At 39.6% G+C, this 22,525-nt stretch overlaps 1 protein-coding gene across 4 annotated transcripts in view; it reads left to right on the top strand.

The window, feature by feature from the left end:
- kif18a (kinesin family member 18A) overlaps window positions 1–22,525 on the top strand; it is a 37,898-nt gene that overhangs the window by 9,875 nt on the left and 5,498 nt on the right. For 3 of the 4 annotated variants that reach the window (XM_085155131.1, XM_085155113.1, XM_085155103.1), the window contains exons 7-14: window positions 8,393–8,569; window positions 8,695–8,769; window positions 8,876–8,976; window positions 15,222–15,384; window positions 15,848–16,012; window positions 16,934–17,055; window positions 17,153–17,442; window positions 19,126–19,176. In XM_085155131.1, the coding sequence (XP_085011257.1) occupies window positions 8,393–8,569; window positions 8,695–8,769; window positions 8,876–8,976; window positions 15,222–15,384; window positions 15,848–16,012; window positions 16,934–17,055; window positions 17,153–17,442; window positions 19,126–19,176 (1,144 nt within the window). The remainder of the gene's footprint in view (window positions 1–8,392; window positions 8,570–8,694; window positions 8,770–8,875; window positions 8,977–15,221; window positions 15,385–15,847; window positions 16,013–16,933; window positions 17,056–17,152; window positions 17,443–19,125; window positions 19,177–22,525) is intronic. The other variant, XM_085155122.1, reaches the window with a different exon arrangement.

Here is a 22,525-nt window from a genome sequence, read left to right as displayed (position 1 = left end):
TGTATCTCAGTGAAATGGCCTGGGAAACTGGCTAAGAAACCCAGCTCAGACCCAGCAGATTTCAAATATTCCATCACCTCTGTTACACCCAACACTGGTTCCTGTGCTACTGCAAGTGTAACTACCGCACAAGGCTTGCGTGCGGAGTGAAGCGGAAAAAAAGTGTGAGAGAAAGAAAAGAAAAAAAAACCCCATGGCTCGTGATAAGGAGCCGGCTCCCATCGTTCACGTCAAAGATCCGGCTCTAAGAGCCATTTTGTTCGCGACCGACACATCACTATTTTCCGATGAGCTGTCATTAATCACAGGCTATAATGCTGCTGCTGGTACCTTGTTTCAATAAATTCACACTTCAGAATAAGAAGTCTCGGTAGCACTTGTTATATTCTTATTATGATGTCACACTATTAAGCATTAGAAAGGTATTAGTACGGTATTAGCAAGTGCTTAATTCATCATTTATATATCATTACTCCTCCTTAGTATTCCATTTATAAATACAGATATGTTTATCCATCTGTTACTGTTGCACCATGTACAGCTATCACTGCTACTATATCACTGCTAGTAATAAGCATAGTCATAACAATATATCTGTATTTACAAATGGCATACTGAGGAGGAGTAATGCTATTTAAATGATGAATTAACCGCTTGCTAATACATTAATAATGCTTAATAGTGTGGCATTATTTTAAAGTGTAAATTTATTGAAACAAGGTACCAGCAATACTATTACATCCAGTAACACAACATAAGTCAAATGTAAGCACAAAAGTATTCCAGGTAGTGTTTTCCCTGGGAATTTGAAGCAAGTATAAAAGGACAACTTAACACTTGAGTTTAACAATAATTAGAGTAACTTAATAACCATGTAACTCTGTAGGAGCTGCAGAATATTGTTGCATGATAAAACAGAAAATAATTTTCTACCTCGGATGTTGTCTCCAGGGTTGAGCTTTTAAACCAGCTGCTTAACGCCCTGCTTTTCCCAGCATATAACTGCATTAGTAATTTCCATCCACCGTTTGCTCTTCTCGTTATATGCACTACAGCTAACGAGCCCTCAGGTGCAGTTATTTGTTTACATCTGGGTAGCACATCCCTACCTGCAAGTATCTCCTCTTTCAGAACCTGGTTGTACTGGACAGTGTTTTTGTCTCAAGTGGTGAAACAAGTTTGCTGTTTCCACCTTTAGCAAGTATTGTGCTGCTTTGGAGGCTGTTGTAAACAGTGTTGGTCAAGTTACTTGAAAAAAGTAATCAGTAACTAATTACTGATTACTTCCCCAAAAAAGTAATCCCGTTACTTTACTGATTACTTATTTTCAAAAGTAATTAATTACTTAGTTACTTAGTTACTTTTTTAAAAACACAATTTATAACCTGAATAGGTGATAAAGCGATAGATCTTTCAGCCCAATTCTACTTTTTCTGCATAATCCATCATACAAAATGTAATCGAATGGAAAAGTCTCTTTCTTTTTAAACTTGTTTTATCAGTTTTAATCTTTTAACTTTATGCATCAAGCAAAAATTTAATTATATGCACCATTCTCTGACTTGAAGAAATTAGTTTAACATTTAAACCTTTTTTCTGCACATTCCAGCACATAAAATAAAATATTTTTTGTGTTTACACTAAGTCTTTCAAATAGATGCAAGTAAAACACAGCAGAAAATAAATAAAATCAAAGACTAGTGGTCCTGTTGCTCTATTTTCACCTGTAAAGCAGGAGTAGGGTAGGCGGAGGTTTACCCTGGTGCAGGTGTGCCACAGCGGTCAGTGGAAGAATGCGCGAGTTTCTCTGTGAGTTTCCCATTACGTCGTTGCGCACTCTGAGCTTGTTTAGGTTTTTTTTTTTTTCGCTGTAAAAAGAAGTTTTCTTCCCACGCACAATGGATGCTAATGTTTTTGTCACTTTTTATGGAATCAAACTCAAAGTAAGGTCAGTACTTCCACGCTTTAAACGCTGCACGCTCATACTCTCTCCCGCACTCGATATATTATCCATTGTTGATCTGCACACAGCTGTTGTCACTAACGTCGCACTCGCTTATGTCACTGTCATGAGACATTCTTGCAAAAAAAATCACGGTTTTAGTAACGCAGTAACGCAGGGTTCCTACGGGAAAGTAACGGTAATCTAATTGCCTTTTTTGCAATAGTAATCCCTTACTTTACTCGTTACTTGAAAAAAGTAATCAGATTACAGTAACATGCAAGCATTACATTTAACACTGGATCTACATCTCTTTGGTTTAGCATTTCAGAGGAATATACTGAGAAAACACATACTTTTTTTTTTTATGACTTACCACCTTTAGCGAGTATTGTGCCAGGTATAAAAAACGGGTATAAAAAAGTTACATTAAGGAGTATTTATAAAAATGTCTTCATTTGGAAACCGTAAATACAAATAAATAATACAATAGAATTCAGTATTTTAAACAATACTATAATAACTAGCAAGACTAAAAGAAAATGCAGTTTATCTCATGTATAGTTTACTTCAAAAGTTTTACATTCTGAGTTGGCTCTATTGACTTCACTTACGTTATCATCAACAACAGACTCTACAACAGTGTTAACAGGTATATTTATTTATAATGTTTATTTATAAGGTTTATATGTAGATGTCTCCATAAATAGAAACGGATACCGTGAATATAAAATATATTTCAGAAGGTCAAACTTTTAACCTTATTATTCCTTTGCTGTTCTTTATTTATAAGTGGAAAAAAATAATGTTAAGATTTTTGTGGTTGTAGGTACATAAAGTTAACCAATAGTCTCTATATGAAACAGAGTGCCTGTGAAGTACAGAGTCAACTGAGTATTTGGGTATTATTTCATTCCAGTTGCATACATTAACCTGTCAAGCAGTGTTCTCGTTTTACACACAGTCTCAAGGGACGAGGCGTAAGCAGGCCACATGCATTTAGGAAGCGCTGTGCAGATCTACCACAGCCATATTGAAATGTGATCCAACTTCAACAGGTTACTTCATACATGAGTTAAAGCAGTGTCCTTTCATGGGCACTGTCCAGTTAGAGTCATACCATCCCACCATTTTTGAGTGTTGCAGTCATGCCTACAATGCCCAGCATTCGTTTCACATCCTGTCGCCATGGTTATTGGTGTTTCACTGTCTGCTGCTGGCAGATCAAGAATTCATGTTGTGGCCATTGTTTACAGGAAAGAATGTCCTCACTTGTGTCTGGGATGACATGCCATTTGTTTGAGTGAGAAGAATGTGTGTACTTGCATTTGGGCTGCTCAGTGTGTCATCTTCATGCTATGTTGCACAAAGGTTTTTGTTGTAAGTTGTTTGCCCTAGGCAATGTCCGAAGTAATTCAGATACATTTTACGATGCACCCTACTCTCCAGCTTGGCCTTCTGTCTACACAAGGCCACTGTTTCGTGGTCATGAAAAGGGGACTTTCTGAAACTGTTGTAGAATATGGATATATTTGAAAGTTCATTTCTCGTAGAAGGGCAAAGCTAGACTTTTTGAAAGTGTTCACATGAGCCAGTTAGGGTACGTTGTAGCAGGGTACCTTACTATCAACCCTAGCTTTTTTGGGGTGGCTGTAGCTCAGGTGGCAGAGCAGGTCAGCCACTAACCAGAAGGTCGGTGGTTCGATCCCAGGCTGCATGCCAAATATCCTTGGGCAAGATACTAACCCCGTGTTTGCCTACTGGTGGTGGTCAGAGGGCCCGGTGGCGCCAGTGTCCGGCAGCCTCGCCTCTGTCAGTGCGCCCCAGGGCAGCTGTGGCTACAATGTAGCTTGCCGTCACCAGTGTGTGAATGGGTGAATGACTGAATGTAGTGTAAAGTGCTTTGGGGTCCTTAGGGACTGAGTAAAGCGCTATACAAATGCAGGCCATTTACCTTTTTTTTTTTTGTTGTTGTTGTTTTTTTTTTTTTTTTTGAAATTTGTATTTGTTTTTGCTTTGGGTTTTTATTTTTTATTACAGAGAAGGTGCATCCTTTGTCAATTTTTAGCTTTTACATATAAGGATATAATCAAATATGATCTAGTAGGGCTGGGCCATATCATACCGTTCATGGTAATACCAGTATAATGTTAGGCAATGATAATAAAATGAAATATCACAATAGAATATGGGTAAAACGCGCATGCGCAGTGCCTTTGTCTTCATATGCATAAGGGGGGGAAAGCATGGCGGCGACGGAGAATGAGAAGGGCGAAAGCAGATTGATGAAGGGAGCAGATGAACCAGAATTGGTTTGTAAAAATGCTGCAACTTCAGTGGTGTGGAACTGGTTCGGCTTTTGTCCGTCAGATACACAACTGGCCATTAAGGTGTTGCAGATAAATACAACAAAATAAAACCAGTACTGGTACCAAAACAAAGAAGATTTATTCATAACACACGCAAAAAGACCCAGGGAAATCAAGTTAACGATTAAAAAGAAATAACGCTAAAAACCCTGAAAACCATCAATTTTACACCCGAGCCTCAACTCTCATGGCCCGGTACCAAACAATTCCGTTCCGGGGGGGTTGGGGACCGCTGATGTAAAGCACGCCGCCACTGGACTCTATGTGATCTCTAGACTGATAGATAAGTAAATTACCAAATGTAAAGTTGGTAAAGTGGACAAGGGATTATGCTGTGGGACAGGAACTGGGCTATTTCGTTGTAATGAAAGGAACTCGTAATGCTTCAGCACATCAAGACATTTTGGATAATTTCTTGCTCGCAACTTTGTGGGAACTTTTTGGGGATTGTCCCTGTCTGTTTCAACATGTGCACCAGTGTACAAAGCAAGGTCAATAAAGACATGGATGACTGACTTTGGTGTCGAAGAACTTGACTGGCCTGCACGGAGTCCTGACCTCAACCTGCTAGAACACCTTTGGGATTAATAAGAGCGGAGGCATGCAACATCACTATCTAAACCTTGTGGAAAACCTTCCCAGAAGAGTTGAAGCTGTAGCTGCAAAGATTAGGCCGACATATCATATTAAACCTTATGGATTAAGAATAGGATGTTACTCAAGTTCATATGCATGTAAAGGCAGACGAGGGAATACTTTTGGCAGTATAGTGTAGTTTAGCTTCTGCGACTCATAGAGACACCTGTAGCAGCAATTGCTTGAAGTACTTGTTTTCTATATAAATTTATCGGTCTCGCGCTATTTTGGAGGAATTTTGGTCCACTTGGCTTTTACGATGTCGCTTCAGTTTATTGAGGTTTGCAGACATTAATTTGTGCTCAACTCTCATAAGGTCAGTTTGGGCCAAGCTGTAGCTATTGGACAGGTGGCCTCACATTCGATTCAGGAATACTTTAGTTTATAGAAGTGTTCATGTTTGACTCAATGACTACAGAGCGCCCAGGTCTTGTGGCTGCAAAACAATGGTGGACAGTTGGTATGAAATATTTGTGCTGATATGCCATGACTCTGTGTATTATGGCCAAACATTTCAACTTTAGTATAGTCTATTCAAAGCACATTGTTGCAGATGTCTTGCGCTGTGATCAGATGGTACTTTGCAAGCCTAATTGTGCTGCCACATTCTTTTTAGAGAGAAGATTCTTTCTCTTGGGAACTTTTTCAAATAAACATTATTTTATTGTCTTTTTCAAATTGTACTGTCATGAATTTTAACATTTAACATGCATGTCAGGTCTCTGACCAGAGTTAGCATGTCAAATGTGTGATTGGGAAATATCTTGAGTGTTTTCAGTGGAATGTTTGGAAATTCCCAGTTTGATTGGCAGCAACAGTTGCTTCTTTAATGTCATTAGTGATGTTTTCCTCCTTGGCATTGTGTTAAGAAACACCTCACCTGCTAAGAAGACTTAAAACGTTTGCTTTTAGAGAGGTGCTCACATTTGCTGATGATAATTTAATCAAATGCATTGACTGGCAGCACCCAGCTGCTACTTACTGTTTTAATTCATACGGAAGCTGTAAGGGTGGACTGTTTTTCGCACACTGCTGCTGCATTTTTGTTTCGTTTTAAGTAAATAATGGCGAAGTGAATAATATGTCATGTGTTCTTGTTAGGGCTGGGCGATATGACCCAAAATGCATATCTCGATATTTTTTAGCTGGATGGCGATATAAGATATATATCTCGATATTTTTTTAAAGCCATAAGGTAAGAACAAAAAGAGAGTTCTTAGTCAAAGCTGTGTCCCAGATGTCACACAGGCACATTAACATACAGCATAGATGTACATGAAAAAAACTACTCAAAAATAAATTATGAGCATTTATTAAATAATAATGCTCCATAAATAAAAGAAAACTATGTCGTTTTTGTGCATAACAAAGAGCTCACAATTGTGCAGTCAAAATGTAAACTAAGAGATGCTGAGCATAATAACAAAGACAGATTTCACAGCTGCTCTCTTTCCAAGTTCGCGACTGACAGCCTGGAGTTTGAAATCCTCTTCATAACCGTGTCTCTTAACAGGTGCCATTTATGGTCCTTATACACACACAGTACGGTAATATTACGTTGAAGCACAGTACGTATCACTCCGCTAGGCTCCTCGGTAGCCGTAATGCTCCGACAATCCATCAAGCTGGTGCAGCTCCGTAGCTTACCAAAGTCGAACTAAAACATTTTTTGGCAGATTGCTGAGCGCCGTGTACCACATAAAATCGGTTTGCGGTCATCAAGCACAACCAGAATTCATACATAAGGCGCACTGTCGATTTTTGAGAAAATTAAAGGATTTCAGGCCGCGCATGGCGTTTGCGTGGTTAGCTCGTTAGCTTGGTTAGCTCGTTAACACGTTGACGAGGAGGGGAGTTGTGTTCAGTGAAGGAGAGGCGAGGCCGAGTAACGTTGCGTAAAGACAAAAGCGGACCAAAGACAGGCAAACTTGTGGCTCCACAACTATAATTATAACGTAACATAGACTATAGCGATATAAAAGATATTGTCACATCTTATATCTCGTATAAAAATATATCGATATTTTTTAAAAACTCGATATATCGCCCAGCCCTAGTTCTTGTTCATTTGAGGTTGTTATTAGCTAGTTTTAAGACCTAGCAAGAACCAGATGATTTTTATTTAATTATGTGGCTGTACTTTTGTTGAACAATGACTATAATACCACTTTACCTTTTGTAGCACACCCAAGTGTAGTGGATGGGTAGCTCTCTATCAGAAGTGCAAAAAGTAACAGCTGCCCCCAGCTTTCTCTCCCAGCTCATGTCATTATTATGCACACATTACACTTTGCTTTGACACAACCTTTTTAACAGACCTCCACATATAGGATATGGATCGTCTCCACGTATCCCATGTAAGCAAACTTTTTCTTCAACTGTGTTTGTATGTGTTAAAGAAAAGAGATAGATCAATAGAGTGACTGGACCATGACTTTTTCTGAAGGATATTGTATTTTTAACAAGAAGAGCCTCGGCTAACTTTCCTGTTGTTTTGATATGTAAAGGGTGTTGGCTTGTTTCCAATCCTGCGAATGTGAATTTGGTGTTATTTTGTAGCTACTTCAGATTCAGATTCTTATATTCACCTATAAGTTGTGGTGATCATTTTGCACAGACTTTGCAACAGATTCTCATTCTCATTCTGACACACCACAGTAACGAAATTAAAACAAACGGTTGGAGTTTGGCTGACATATTCCCTTCTAGATACTGACTTTGGAACAACTTTGAACTCCTGATCTTATTAAAACGGTGATTTTGTTTCTCTCCCCCCCCCCCCCAAAAAAAAGGCCCCGTTATCCTGAAACTCCCAAGACCTGACATGAACAATGGTTGAATCCAGATGTTGTCTTTTTTTTCTTCCCAAAGAGAAGTGGAGGCACAGCTGTGGTCCCTAAAAGAGATCATTTTACACTCCTCTTGCTAACTCGTCTTTAATGTGACTTTCTGCAGTCCCAATGCTCACGAGACTCTGACTCACCTAAGCAGCTGTAGTTTATCTGCTGCCATTATTAAGACTTGAGCTATGTTCACAGACCAGCTGAGAAAGATTTCAAATCTAAAATGAACACTCCGTGCTGAATTTTGTTCCCTTTTAGGTTTATTGGTCCCCACCAGACAGTGAAATGTCAATAAGATTTTCTTGTGGCGGGTGTCCAGATGGAGATGCATCCTAGGGCAGTTCCCATGAAGGGTTATTACTCTGCATAAAGTATAAATAAGGTTCAATCAGGTTTATTTTTTGTGTTGATTTGTGTGTTGTTTTGTAAAACTAGTAAAAATCTCAATTCTGAGTTTGTTCCTTTTATTTTTTTAATTATAGTTTTTTTTAAGTAAGCATAAGCCTGGAGAGTTTCCTGTGTTTTCTGGATACTTGTCTATCTACATTATAAAGAAACCTAACCCTTTTTGTGCTAACCCTGATTTTTCTCATGTGTTTCAGAGTAAAAAGGCTCATATACCGTACAGAGACAGCAAGCTGACGCGGATACTTAAAGACTCCTTGGGAGGCAACTGCAGGACGGTTATGATTGCCAATGTTAGCCCCTCTTCCAAATCATATGATGACACCCATAATACCCTAAAGTATGCCAACAGGGCTAAGGAGATCAAATCCTCGGTTAGTGTTCAAGTCATATTGTGTTATGGTCACCAGTTGTAATCCTAGCTGTGATTCTTGGACCATAACTATACAAAATGACATTATATTAGCCATCCGTTTTTCTCTCTACCTTTACCCGACAGCTGAAGAGTAATGTTGTCAGCTTGGACAGTCACATTGGCCAGTATGCTGTGGTCTGTGAGAAGCAGCGGCAAGAGGTAAGACAAAATAACAAACAGGACAACTAATTACTTTGTATTTGGACAATCGGACATGGACATGATAAGTCCTGACTGATATCAATGTTCTATTTAATCCCTAAAGATCATGCAGTTGAAGCAGAAACTAAAAGAATATGAGACGAAGAGCACGGGGGCTGGGGCTTTTAGCACAATCTCTTCCCAGAAGCAAGAAGAGTTCAAAAGGTAAGCAAGTCCATGAGCGTGACTCAGAGTGTAACTTGTTACTTTATGTGTCATAACCACTTTTATTGTAAAGCGTGTAACTGGAATGAAGACAATGATTCAGGCAGAGAGCTTGTGGCCTGCATTTGCTAATGTATTGGACAATAATGACGCATTATGTGGTTTTATAAATGGTTCTGGTGGCTGTAGATCCATTAGATTCTATAAAGAAGTGGAACAGGGAACGTAAGGTGTAATTGCAGGGCTCGCAAAATTTCAAAATCCCTGGTAGCCCTTCGGGCAGGGACTCTTCAGTTTTTGGTAGCCCAAAATAAACTTAAGTAGCCCGAATAAAAAAAGAGAACAATTTTTTGATTGATGTTTTGTTTCCTGTTTTGTTTCCTTTACAATATTATACATTAAAGTATAATATTGTAAAGGAAACAAAACATTAATCAAAAAATTGTTGAAAAACAAATTACAACATTGTATAAAAATTACAATCATCAACTCAAATACTTGGTTCTAATTGAACAGAAATTTCTATGAACTTGTAAGAACTGTGTAGGACATGAATCAGTCTGTGTCAGATCCTGAATCTGACATTTCCACTGAAGTCACGGGTAAGAGGCAAGTGGAACCAAGATCTAGGCCATTTGCTTTTTGAAGTTTGCAAAGACTGCTAAATTTTGCCAGTGGTACTTCACTCTTTGCAACATAGTATGCTGTTTTAAACTGATTTTCAGGTTTATTTTTAGTATGTTATTTGCAATTGGTGTTTGTTCTGGGAAAGATATTGCAGACTGAGCAATAATGCATTTCTTGCATTTCACATGGGTTCTAATGGGGGCCTTTCTTAAAATGACTGGTCCCAGTAACAAAGGCGCTTGTCGACTCAGAAATCAAGGGAAAGCCAACAACACAACCGGCAGAACATTATGTTATTTACACGGGTGCACATAAGTGGTCCGCAGGTGCGCATTCGCTGTCAAAATAAAAGACGCGCACCAGATAAGAAGTTGCAACGCGCGTTTGCGTCCATATAAAAGGCACTGTTTTTGTCCGCTAGAGTTTCACGGCACATTCTGCACCACATCTCTGTGCGTTCATCATTTGTTTGAAGCCAGCTCACCTCCTACAACCACTTTTCCGCGAATACGTGCTTCTTTTGTGGTTCGGACTCCTTCTGACATTTCTTTGGAGGTGGAGGAAAACCAAAGTAATTGCTTAAAGGAGCTTGCTTCTTCGACATCTTTAAGAGTTCTAAACAAATGTCTGTCCTCCTCCAGAAAATCTTATGTACGCAAACACGCGTTGCAACTTCTTATCTTGTGCACGTTTTTTATTTTGACAGCGAATGTGCACCTGCGGACCACTTATGTGCACCCCTGGTTATTTAGCTCGTCATATTGCAGCCACAGAAATTCTTTTGTCCATGAAACCATAAAGCTGCACTTTCTTTTTGCCTTATAGTCTGATTTGTCATAACTTTTCCGTTTTGTGGTCACTTCTTCACCCTGACCTGTCTTATTTGGCTCAGCAGAACTAAAATATATATCCTGCTGCTTTTACACAGACACTCGCATAACGCTCAGCAATTCTCTGCGCGATCAACCTCTCACATGTTTAAGCTTGCTGCGGGAGATTTCACTTGTCATGTTTGCATAGTAAGCTAACGATTGATAAGATGATGTCAGAGGAATTGGTGCGCAAATTATCGTCACTCACCAATCAGTGCTGTCGCTCTCTATACACAGTTCGCGCGATTGCAAAGTGAAAGCAAAAAACAAGCGCAAATTCAAACGCGATTTCAATATGTCACATATTGACAGTGGCTCACCGATGCCAATGACATAATTACCCAGCTACATTTCCGAAAGAATGCAAAAGCATTGACATATATTTTCCTTCCTACGATAGCCTGACGGGCAGGGCAGAGATAGGTTTTGGTAGCCCGACTGGAAAAATCGCTAGCCCCGGGACGTCGGGCTAGCGATTTTGCGAGCCCTGAATTGGGTGTAGTGGGTCAGGTTGTATAATCAAGAATGATATCCCAATTTACAGCATTTTTAATGTGGCCCTTTCTCTTTGTTCATTGGCATTTGTGGTAGATTAAATATTATGAAATTAGCTTTTACCAATGAGCCTTTTATTAAATCTGCTCAGCAGCTTGAGAATATATTGAATTGGTATGCACCCCACAATTCAAGAACCAACGTGGCGTGTTATTTAAAAACAGCACGAGGATGTTCCAGTTTTTGTGTTTAACGAGTCTGGCTTTGAGTGTGGGCATATTTCAGTATCTTTGATCTAATGGCCAAATATAATAGCAGGCATGTTCAGCCATAACCCTGATGCCTTTGGCCTCTTTGAGTAGCTATGAAGTCTCCTCTGTGTTCAAAATGAAACCATGGTATTATTATTATAGACTTGTGAAATTTATTGCTCAGGACATGAGACTCATCACTGTTATTCTCCCATAGGGTGCAGTTCTAGTTTAAGAAGTCTTCTAGAAATGATGGTGCATGCTGGTTGTTATTTTATTATTTAATAAATAATAATAACATATTTTGTTTGTTAGGCTATTAGGGTGGGCAGGTGTAGTGTACTCAGGTGGGTTTAGCTAATCTAGAGCTTTAAAAACAAAGCAAACCACCAAAAAACAACTTTAAATAGCACACAGCATTGTTCAAAGATGAGGTATGAGTTAAGGTGACCACATCCCTACTAAATAGGCTTTTAAATGACATGTAACGAGGATGGTCATTTCCACCTCCATGTGGGTTTTTTTTTTCCCTTGGACTCTACTAGAGTAGTTTTGTATCACCTACAGGCCTCCCTTTAAGCTCACTGTCTTCTGATTGGCTACTCATGTCAAACAGAAGATTTTAACAATAGATAGGGATTCAGGTGCTCATAGTCAGGTAGGTGGGATGACCGTATGAAGGAAGCTCTTTTTGATGTCAGAAATATCTAGGAGTAGAAAAAATGTGAAACAAGTATTAGTCTGAAGCCTGAGCTTTTTATTAACGCATGGATTGCTTGCACATGCACTGACTTTGGCCATCCACCATTAGCTCCACTACATTACAAAAGGTACCTTTGAACACCAGACCTCAGAATCACAGTTCTGCATGAACAGTCGAGCAGTTTTTATGTAGCTGTTGTCTTGCGCCCTGTTTTGCTCTGTGTATTTTCTGATAATTAATCTGGAGCCGATTAAGAAAAGTGGTGTTTAGTGGTGAGACATCCCTATCACTGTCACCTTTCTCCAGTACTTCCGGAGGGTTTCTCAAGGCATTCCCAGTCCAAACAAGATTGTCTAGAATTCCTAAAGCTTTGTTCGGGTTTGCCTTTGGATTTAATCGGAGGCCCTAACAACCTCCACAGGCCCCTTTTTTAAGGAAAAGTGGCTGGTATTTAACTGCAGATGCATTCTGAATGTCTCCACCCCTCATCCCATTCTTAAAGGAAGAACCATGTGACGAAAACTCCTTCTGGCACTTTGCATCTGTAATATCATTCATAGTGTCAGCACGTGGAGCTCCTGACAGCCAATTGCAAGACTCATGTTACTTTAACTAACATACCAGTCTACCTGCCAGTCTCCCAAGCAAAATTCACCTCAGTGATAAACAATAAGTAAAGATATTTGATTTCCTTCTTTTGGAGAGAAGCAAGTAGTTCCTAAATAAATCTGTGCGGTATATATTTTCCTAGCAGAGTGTAGAGGAACACACCCGAACTACTGTGAATGAAGCTAGTAAAATCCACATTTTAATTGTCTTTCAACGATCACCAGTGACAATTTGTGAAATAATACAGGATGGATTTGTGACGTCAAAAAGTCTATGAAGAGGTTGTCCTCAAGTTTTTCCTAAATATTATCCCAAAGCTTAAATGCACTCTTAAACCAGGAGTGGCACTTTTCATGTATCGCACATGAAAACTGTTGCTAAAATAGGAGCAAAGTGACTTTGTTTGGCCCAAGGCAATCCTACACGCTTTGTATGCCGACATAATGTTGGTGTGCAGTGGCAAACACTAGCTGCTGTTTATTTATTTGTATGTGCCTCCATGCGTATATATCACACATAGGCCTTTAACAGAGTTTTTGAAAGCTGACCTGTCCACAATGTACTGAAAACAAAGTGTATGAGCCAATGATAGCAGTCCTGCTAAATTTCTAATGAAATGAGTCCAGCCCACCTTGTTTCCCTGATCATTTTTACTTTTAAGCAGCTTGTTTTTGTTACTCCCATGAAATGCTGTCCCTTGAAATCTGCGCTTAGGCCTCCTGGAAAACTGTTACTTCCTGGAAAACAGCGCGTCTTCAGTGATGACCTCATGCTGCACTAGTGGGTATAACAAGTCCCATTAAAAAAAACATTCCACCCAAATAGCCTTTTTCCCTCCTCTTTACTGATATACCACTGGTTTAATTGTTGGGATTAAATGTGTAATGTGTAATGTATAGTGTAGGAAATGCATCAGAAAAAGACACAAATACACTTTCTCACAGCATTTAGAGAGAGTTCTTTATTTATTTTTATGGGCTTTTCCCCCCTTTGGATTAAATCTGCAATATTGTACTAGCAGATACAAGCAAATTTAACATCTGCAACATTTCCTCATGATTATTTACCTTTACTCATCCCTGAGCTACACTCAGTGCAAAGGATATGCATTTTAATAATAATAATAATAATAATAATAGTGATTGACAGTGTGACAGCAATTAACTGAACTTTCAAAAGAGAGCAGAATAAGTAAAGGGCTCACTTGGCTCTACATTTAAAGTAACTAACTAAATATTTGTTATTATGTGAATTATGATTATTTCTATGCAGACATTTTATCTGTTGGGATTTGAAACTTTTGGCACTGGACAGTTTTGTATTCTGAAACACGGATAAAATGACACAAATATGCAGTTAGTTGGTGTCTCCTGGGACCAAGTTATGCTAGCGCTGATTAAAATTGCTATAATCCACATTAGATAGATTTCTTCTTTAATCTTGAGTCTCGAATGACAGCCGTGCCTCCAAAGCCTTTTTCTTAAATGAAATTATATATGCACATTTATTTATTTTAATTTGGAAAAAAAAATCACATCATCACCATCATTGCATCTAGTAATCTTTCAGGCATTAAGCGGCATCTGTTGGGGTACTTGAGTTAGGGGTAGGGAGGGGGGCAAGGAAAAGCTGAATGAGTCTCACTCCCACACATTTCATTCACTGACATCAGAATTCACAACTCGCACAGTGAGAGGCTCTGAATAGAGGCTGCACGCTTCTCACACTATTAAAAATTCAGCAGTCTAGCAAGGCCACGACGTCTCCTACGTCACTGGAGTTGCATTGAAGAGTGCAGTCACATTTCAGCGACAGCTCTCTAGCCTTATTTACCTGCATACCTCTGCTATCTCTCCTCCTGAACTAGACATCCCTTTGAATCCAACATGGAGATCACCTCAGCTCTAGTCCAGGAAGAAGCTAAGAATATCTTACGGTCGCAGTGCAAACAGAAGTGGCATGTTGTGAAAGTTAATGATTCATTTTAACATTATAAGAGATGGCGGTCATCAGATCATATACTTTCATACTTTATTAGCTCTATTACTGCATTTGCTAATGTATCGGACAATAATGACGCAGATTAGATGTGTTGTGAAAATATTACATATCTCGTGGCCTTTTAAGGAGCTATTAGAAACTTTTAAGATCTTTTGGCACTGCAATGTATTGATAGATTGATAGATTTGCCCCTTTACATGTTACACACACAGCAGCTATTAATCACATTTGGCTCCAAACCCTGTGGTGGTGTTGTTTTATTGCACTGGATTATACTAAGAAATGTTTCTAATATTTTGCCCCCATTTGTCTATGTGAATCGGAGGGAACCAAAGCAACTTGCAGTGTAATATTTTCCCGAAGCTGCAGCGCCACAGCCTCAAAAATCACGAGCGTCTCTTTGACATTACCAGCAAAACTGAAACCTTTTAGCTTCACACTTGCATTGCAAGCTGTTATCACTCCTGTTATTGATTTTTTTTTTTTTCTTTTAAAGGGCAAATCCACATTTGCCATTAAAAGTATACATTTGTTTATATAGGTTTGTCGGATGATTGAATGAGGGAGACTGACCTGCTCTGACTTTATGTAATTACACACCGAGTGGGTCAATTCATATTGCTTTTTTAAAAAAAAAAGTTTGGCATTTTAAGGCGAAGCTTCTAATGAAAAAGTCTCTGTCTCCAGAGTGTCAGAAACGCTGCTGCGAATCTTCTCAAGCCGAGCCCAAATCAGGCAAGAACAGCTGGATTTGGAGAGACAGCTGAAGGAGAATGAGCTGCGCCAGCGCTACAGCGAGGAGGACAACCTGCAGGTCCAATACCTCTTTGCCAAGGAAAAGACTGAGAAGGTAGCTGATGCTTACTCTGCTATCCACAGTTTTCATCATCCCTGCAGAAAAACAGCTGCTGACTCATCGTTTTACTTCTCCGCTCCCTGTAGTTGTCTCAGTCTCTCATTTACGCCACTACGGGAAAGGGTCACTGCTCATCAGTCCCCGGCTCTTTTCTGTCATGTGTGTGTGTCCCAGTGTTAGTCTCAGCTGTGATAGCATTTAAAATAGAAAAGAGAATTCTTAAGAAGTGTTTAGTACCACACCTGTGTACTTGACTATGTGCGTATGTTTTTAGTCTTTTATTTTATTCAAATTGTTGACCCAACTTGTTTCCGACATTGGCTCAAAACCAGAAAACCCCAAAAAAACAGCTTGTTCGCAGCTGTAATTATTCAGACCACGAACACAGTTAATGGTGTGTAATTCTAATACGAGCACAACACAATGCATGTTACCGTTTGATTTTTTTTTTCAACAGGCCACTTGTAAGCACGAGCGGAAGATTGCCAGCTTACGGACTCAGCAGCAACACATTTGCAAGCGTTTGAAGGAGGCAGAAACGCGTTTCCTGGAAAACGACGGCTGGCTTCACCGCGTCGAGAACGAGATTAGGTTGTTGAAGTCGAACAATCAAACCTCAGAGGTAAGTTGAACTCGTTGGCCCGTTCAGTTTGTTTTTTTTGTTTTGTTTTTTTTTTTTGGGGGGGGGGGGGGGGGGGTGTTGGTTTTTAACTGGCGGTATGAACAGAGCGATTCACTGGCAAACATAAATCAACTTCTATCCTCCTTTAATTTTTTCTATTTTTTAAGTATTTCTGATCACATTACGCAATCAAGATTGTTAATACTTGTCAGTCTTTGATCAGTAGATCAGTAGAGCCAAATAGTAAGTAACACTACCTACATTACATAACTTGGAAGACAAGTGAGCATGATTATATGAAGAGAAAAACTTTACAATGTGGGTTACATCCGTCAAAACTCACTGCTTGGTGTTTTTTGTTTGTTTATTTTGGAAGGTGGGCTGTGTCTCTACTGGTGTCGTGACTGTCTTTGTTTTCTTCCCATCTGTTCTCCCAGTAATTAGAACCGTGCTCATTTTATTTCTCTAGCTCACTCGTGGATCACTGAAGAGAATAAATCAATACCCTTTACTCATCCCTCACACAGCAGCCAGTTACCTAAAACCATGTCCATGTTATTTTTTTTCTGCTTTATCCTTTCTTCCAGGAACTGACCCAGAACTATGACGCATCCACCTGGTCAAATGTTCTCTCTGCTGTTGTTTCGTAGTTTCTTTACGTCAGAGTTCCCTTTTTTTTTCTTTTTTTTTTATTCCCCATCATTTTCCCCTCCCTTTCCTTACCCCGAGTTGACAGCTTTTATGGTGAAACATGGATGAACTTTGTGTCTTTTCCCTAGTATCCTAACCCCCCTGCCATCTTTTTTTTCTTGGTTCTTCTTCTTTTTTCTTCTTCTAATTCTGCCCTCCAGAGTACTTATGTTAGAATGGCTGTTGACTTGTCACTTCTGCTGTCTGACCTCAATTCTCCCCTTGGTTTAGGTGTTAGAGAAGGAGCTACACTGCCACAGATTGGAGCTGCAGGTAAATGATCTCAAACAACACATCAAGCAGATGGTCAAGCTCACCAATCTGCAGGATCAGGAGAACAAGCGCATGCAAAAGTAGGTTGGGCCAGAGTGAATTCACTCTGAATTAAGTGAACTCTTACTGCGGCGCACCTGGAGAAGTTTGAACGATCGTTTTCCTGCTTCTTTTCAGAATGGTGAACATCTTGCTGCCAGCTTATAGTCGGCATTATTCTGCGCTGCGTGGAGCCGGGCTGACCACAGAAGCTGACGAGACGGACAACCAAGAACTCGAACACCTTGTGCTGAGGGAGAGGGGCGTGGTCTGGGCTGACCAGGAAGGGGCGGGGCCGCAGCAGAAAGGTGGAGGGATTTGTGTGGAGTCACAGGAGACAAATGAGGCAGGAAAAATTGGACTCTGCAGCGAGCTGGCACCTGTCCTCTCTTTCACACATCTGCAATACCACCAGAATAGCCCCTGCAGTAAGTCATCACACTTTTACCACCCTATTCACTCTTTGGCTACTAGGTTGCATACGTGAAGAGGAGGGCATGTAATGCTAATGACCATTAAATATGTTTGTTTTTAGTTCACCAGGGAATACAGAAATTATGAACAGCACAAAATCCAGTTGGAGAAATAAGGGGAGATACATTTACCCAGTTCTTCAGGTGTATTTGACAATCTCACTTCTACCAGAAGCAATCAAAGAGAGCAAGAGAGAAATAAAGAGAAGGGTTTTGATGCTAAATGAGCCTGTGTCAGTCATTTATGGGAGGAAAAGTTTTGTGTTATGAAAAGGACGCTTCTAGGTTTTTTCATCCACATCTTGTTTGTAATTACCACAGCATCCCTTCAGTAAATCCATACAGGAGTTTTTTTTTCTTTTCTTTTTTATGCCAGAAGAGTGTTGGGGTGTCTCAAGCTGGATTTACACTAATCAATCAAATAGCCAGTATCAGTTTATTGACTTAAGATACTAAGGTAAGTGCGGACATGTAACATCTGTGTGAAAGGTTTCCAGTTCAGTGCGTATCATTATATGAATACTAACCTTTAAAGAATTCAGTATATTCTGATTTTTAACGTAACATTGTCATTATTTAGTGTAACACATTTTGAAAAGGGGATGTAAGGTTCACATATGTTAATGCTTATCCCGTACCTCCCCAGTTTGTCTTACAATTGAGCGTATCCAGTGTTCGGATCACAAGTTCTTCTGACACCAAGTCTACATGTGTGACACCTAGAAGCAAGTTTTTATTACAGCATTAAATATAAAAATTCAGTTGTGCTATAAGGTAGTTTGGTAAGGGGGAGTGTTTATGGCATTAGTCCAGGTCTATTGTGTATGGCAGGACCCACAAGACGGCACAGTTCATTTTTAACTGTCATCTCTGCATGACCTAGCAGCACCGGGCCCTCGTGACATATAAGCCATGACAGACAGTGGAGCATGAACTGAAGCCAGCCAACAATATTCACTTACTTTGATGGTTGTCTGTTGTTTGTCATGCAGTAAATTTTGACTTGGCTGTCTGCACCGCTGCTTGCATGTTCAGTATCGTATTACTTTTCGTTTTTGGTGACTTTTAATGAAATACATCGACAGTAAAAGGAGGAATCCGATCACTCGTGAATAGCGGCGTTGCAGCCTCTCTTGGGTTATAGTTTCGGTTGTAAATGATTATTAGGTGTTTTTGTACACACGCCAAAACACTTGAAGTTGTTCTTTGGGGAATTCATTATGAATAAAAGTTGGAGGTTTATGCCGCTATTGTTTTCCTGACTTCACATCTCTGTCACATTCGTGCATCATGCATTGGCTTTGACAAAGTTGTTGTTGTTAAAATGTTGTTTTTCCTGCACATTTTACGTTAGCCAGATTGCCTTTTTTTTTTTTCCTTGATAGAATCACGATTTGTTACTGACTGAACATCTGCGCTGCCTTCACAGAGAAAATTGGATAAGAAGCGCTCACAAATGTTTCACCTTCGTATTCTTCATTGTCACGAATGCATTCAGTGAATCATCTCACTCAATTTTAAAATATATATCCATGTGATTTTACCAAAAAACTTGTGAAAATGTTACATTGTATGAAAGAAAATCTAAGAAAATTGATCCTTTAGTGTTTTAATGACACTTGAAAGTTTTATTCACAGGCTCAGAGAGGCACGTGAAAAGATTGTGCAATCCTTCTCCATCACCAAAAGGTAAGTCAGCTCTGCTCTCTGGTTGGTAATTACTCTAAAGCCACTGCGTACTTGTTAATCCTACTCACCTTTAGTCATTCACCTATTTGTGCTCCCCCTCATCACCTTTTTACCATCAATTACTCAAACATAAATTAACAGACAGTTTTATTTATAACGGAAGCAGAAACCAGTTCGTAAAGTGTTTGTTCTTTTAGTTTGTTTGTTTTTTTTAATTAATTACCATGTAAACTGGAAATTGATGTGTTCGCCTTCATTTCTACCTTGCTGTGTTTTATTTACCAGACATGTTTTTAGCCGTTTAGCTGTGAAGAACTTGTTCAGAGCCGTAAAATACACAATAAAAATCAGACACGTAATATAATGTGATTTATAGTTGCGCCGCTGACCCTCTGTCCCGGCCAAAAGTTGAATAATGAAATGAGGTGAATGCTCACAAGCTGTTTTCTAGAGGGAACTCTGTACATGCAGAGCCTTTAGGGGAAAGTCACACAAAAATCTTTGTGAAATATGGCTGTTCAAATTGCCTGTAATGATATTTACTGCAGGTGGTCTACATTTCATTGAAACTTATTGTGGGAAATGTTACGTCTGAAGAAAATACTTCTGCCAGATGACCAGAGTTTCTTGAATGGAAATGAAATATGGAGGCATCAGGGAGTTTGTCACCACCTCTATTAAATTTCCCTGCAATATATTGTAATAAGCGAGCTCTGATAGCGCACCGACTTGTTTTTCTGATATAAAAAGCTCCACTCTCTGCATGGTCTGTCTGACCATAACTAGTCTTTATACTTTGCTAGTCAAACAAGGTTTTATTGTTCTTTTTTCCATTTGCTCTTATTAGTGCCACATAGCAGCACCTTTTCCTGGACTAATGTCTGCACACATGCTGCATTTGTTTGACTTAAATGGACAACCTTTGCCTTTTAATGCTTTGTTAGACACAACCAGAAAACTGTGGGTACATCTAATGGAAAAACTCCAATGGATACGGTTATCTTTCTTAATTGACCATATAACGATGCACATAGCAATGAACAAAAAACAGGAATTTTAGGTACATTAAAGTATCTTGAATCACTAAAGTCACTAATCCGTCAGTGCATACTCGCCAGATCCTTTGGGGCGTGGCTTGTTCTGGTGCATTACACAAACGGCCGATGGGATCAGGGTTTCAGGAGTCCCAGGGAATACTTGGACACTGTGTTGCATGTCTTCGGCTTTTCCTGATGTGGCAGGCTGTATTATTTTCCAGTACGCAGCGGTCATCTGGGAGCGTCGCTGCAAAGGGAGGGGATTGAGCTGGGCCTGCGGCAGTGTTTGGTTTGGTCCACCAAGTAGTGCCCTCTGAGGCAGAAAATGTGAACAAGAACACAATCATAGTAACAGATACAGGAAGTTTTTAGACTTAACCTCGAGTACTGCGAGTTAGTAAAGTGGACGTCACTGCTGTGTTTGTGTCTTTCTGAAGAATTTTAGTAGTAGCCAAGTAATGTTATGGCTTACATCCATCCACTAAAAGCAGCATCAACCTCAAAACCCAGGTTTCTCAGCAAGACATTGCTTTGCGAAGAGATGATCATTGGGCTCCACATCACCTGCCAGTGGATTTAATGTTCTGACCGACAAGTAGAGGTGTGCATGCAAGCCTTTTTGAGACTACCAACAGCTTGATTAGCACCACTCATATGACACATCATATGAGTGGTGTAATTTGGGCGCTTAGTAACTGCATCACTATTTTTCTTTCATTTGTATCATGTACAGTTTGCAATTTCATCTCAGTTAACTTGCACTCACTGACGCACACTTGCATCCTTCAAAAACAACTCTGCCCATCTTGGATTCGGTCCAGAGGCAATAGTCGTACATGCATGTCATATATGCACACAGACACACACACGTGTTATATACACACAAGCGCTGCGGTGTTAATCAGCTGTGCAAAAAACATTTTTCCAGTTTACAAACATAATGATACAGAGATGAAATGGCACAGGTTTTTAAGTTAAGGTGGCTTATTTTTAGCATTCAGACATAGTGCTCTGATCTTCTCATGGTGCTGTTTGTCAGTCCCTCACTGCTTCCTCGGCTCTTAATGGAAGTCACTGCAGCATGTTAAGAAAAATAGCTCCACCCTGCAGCTTGCAAAGCCAATCAAATTTCATCGGTTTTAGAGAGGGTTGTGGTTTCAAAGGAGCGTTAACTCTTTGTGGAGTGCTTTATAGCAGCAATTTACACAAACGTGATCACAGTAAAAGAGACTTTCAGCCTTTTACTGTTAATAATTATAAGACCACAGATGCATTTATTAATAGTAATGTGATATTTCATTCAGCTATCTCCCACTGCCTCCCACAGGCTGTTCTTTTTATATCTTTCTGTTCGATCTTGTTTCTAAATTCTCCCATCTCCCATCTTTTTTTTTTCTTTTCTTTTTTTTTTTTACCCAACCCGTTAGATCCTTTCTTCTTCAAACATCTTTCAGTGTGCCCCCTCCCTCCATTCTACCTTTCTTTCCCTCCTACCCTCAAATGTTTTTCTGTGTCTGTCTAGCATCTAACCCTCCCAATCCCTCTTGAGCTTCATTCATGAAAATGCAGATCCACAGCAGGGCAGGAAAAAACGTCAACAGACGTAAACTCCCCTGCTCCACCAACCAGAAAAGGCGCACTATAAAAAACAGGCAGCAGCAACCAGGCGACCCTAATTCAGTGCAGCCTCCACCAGAAATAGCAACTCATGCATGTATTAATCCCCTACAAGCCAAAAATATGTGATTGAAGGAACTCTGCTGCCATTTATTGCTGGGGACAACTTCAGCCACAGGAAAGGTCTATTTATCACCGTTTCCTCACTCTGTGTGGTGTCTGAAGTCTGACTCACATTTGCTAAATATTGCATTTGATATTTAGGGGAATGTATAAATCAGTCATTCACCTTTGCATTTAGTGTTCTCGCTTCCTTTATGTGCTGGCTTCTTTCCCTTTTAGCCTCCTCCCTCACCCCTACCACACTGCTACAGGAAATGCCATGAGTGTAACTACTGCTAATGGGATGCAGACACCTTGATTTAACCTCATTCTGCGATGGAGCCTGTAAAAGTTTTTGTTCTTGCTGCTGTGTTTAAATGCACCACTGCAACATGGATATACATCAATGTGACAAAAACGTGCTTCAGAAAATATCATCTGTATAAACATACTTGATATAAAATAATATACAATTATTTTATATAATTGGGGGGGTGACCATATTTGGATAAAAAGGTGGACATATGTTAATATTTAGTCGAATTCACATCATCATTCATTTCAAGGTTGAGTTTCAGAGTGAATGAAGTACT

The sequence above is a fragment of the Neolamprologus multifasciatus genome, chromosome 1, assembly GCF_963576455.1.
Source record: "Neolamprologus multifasciatus chromosome 1, fNeoMul1.2, whole genome shotgun sequence".
NCBI lineage: Eukaryota > Metazoa > Chordata > Actinopteri > Cichliformes > Cichlidae > Neolamprologus > Neolamprologus multifasciatus.
The sequence above is the reverse complement of the archived record's forward strand: the minus strand, read 5'-3'. Positions and strand labels throughout refer to the sequence as shown.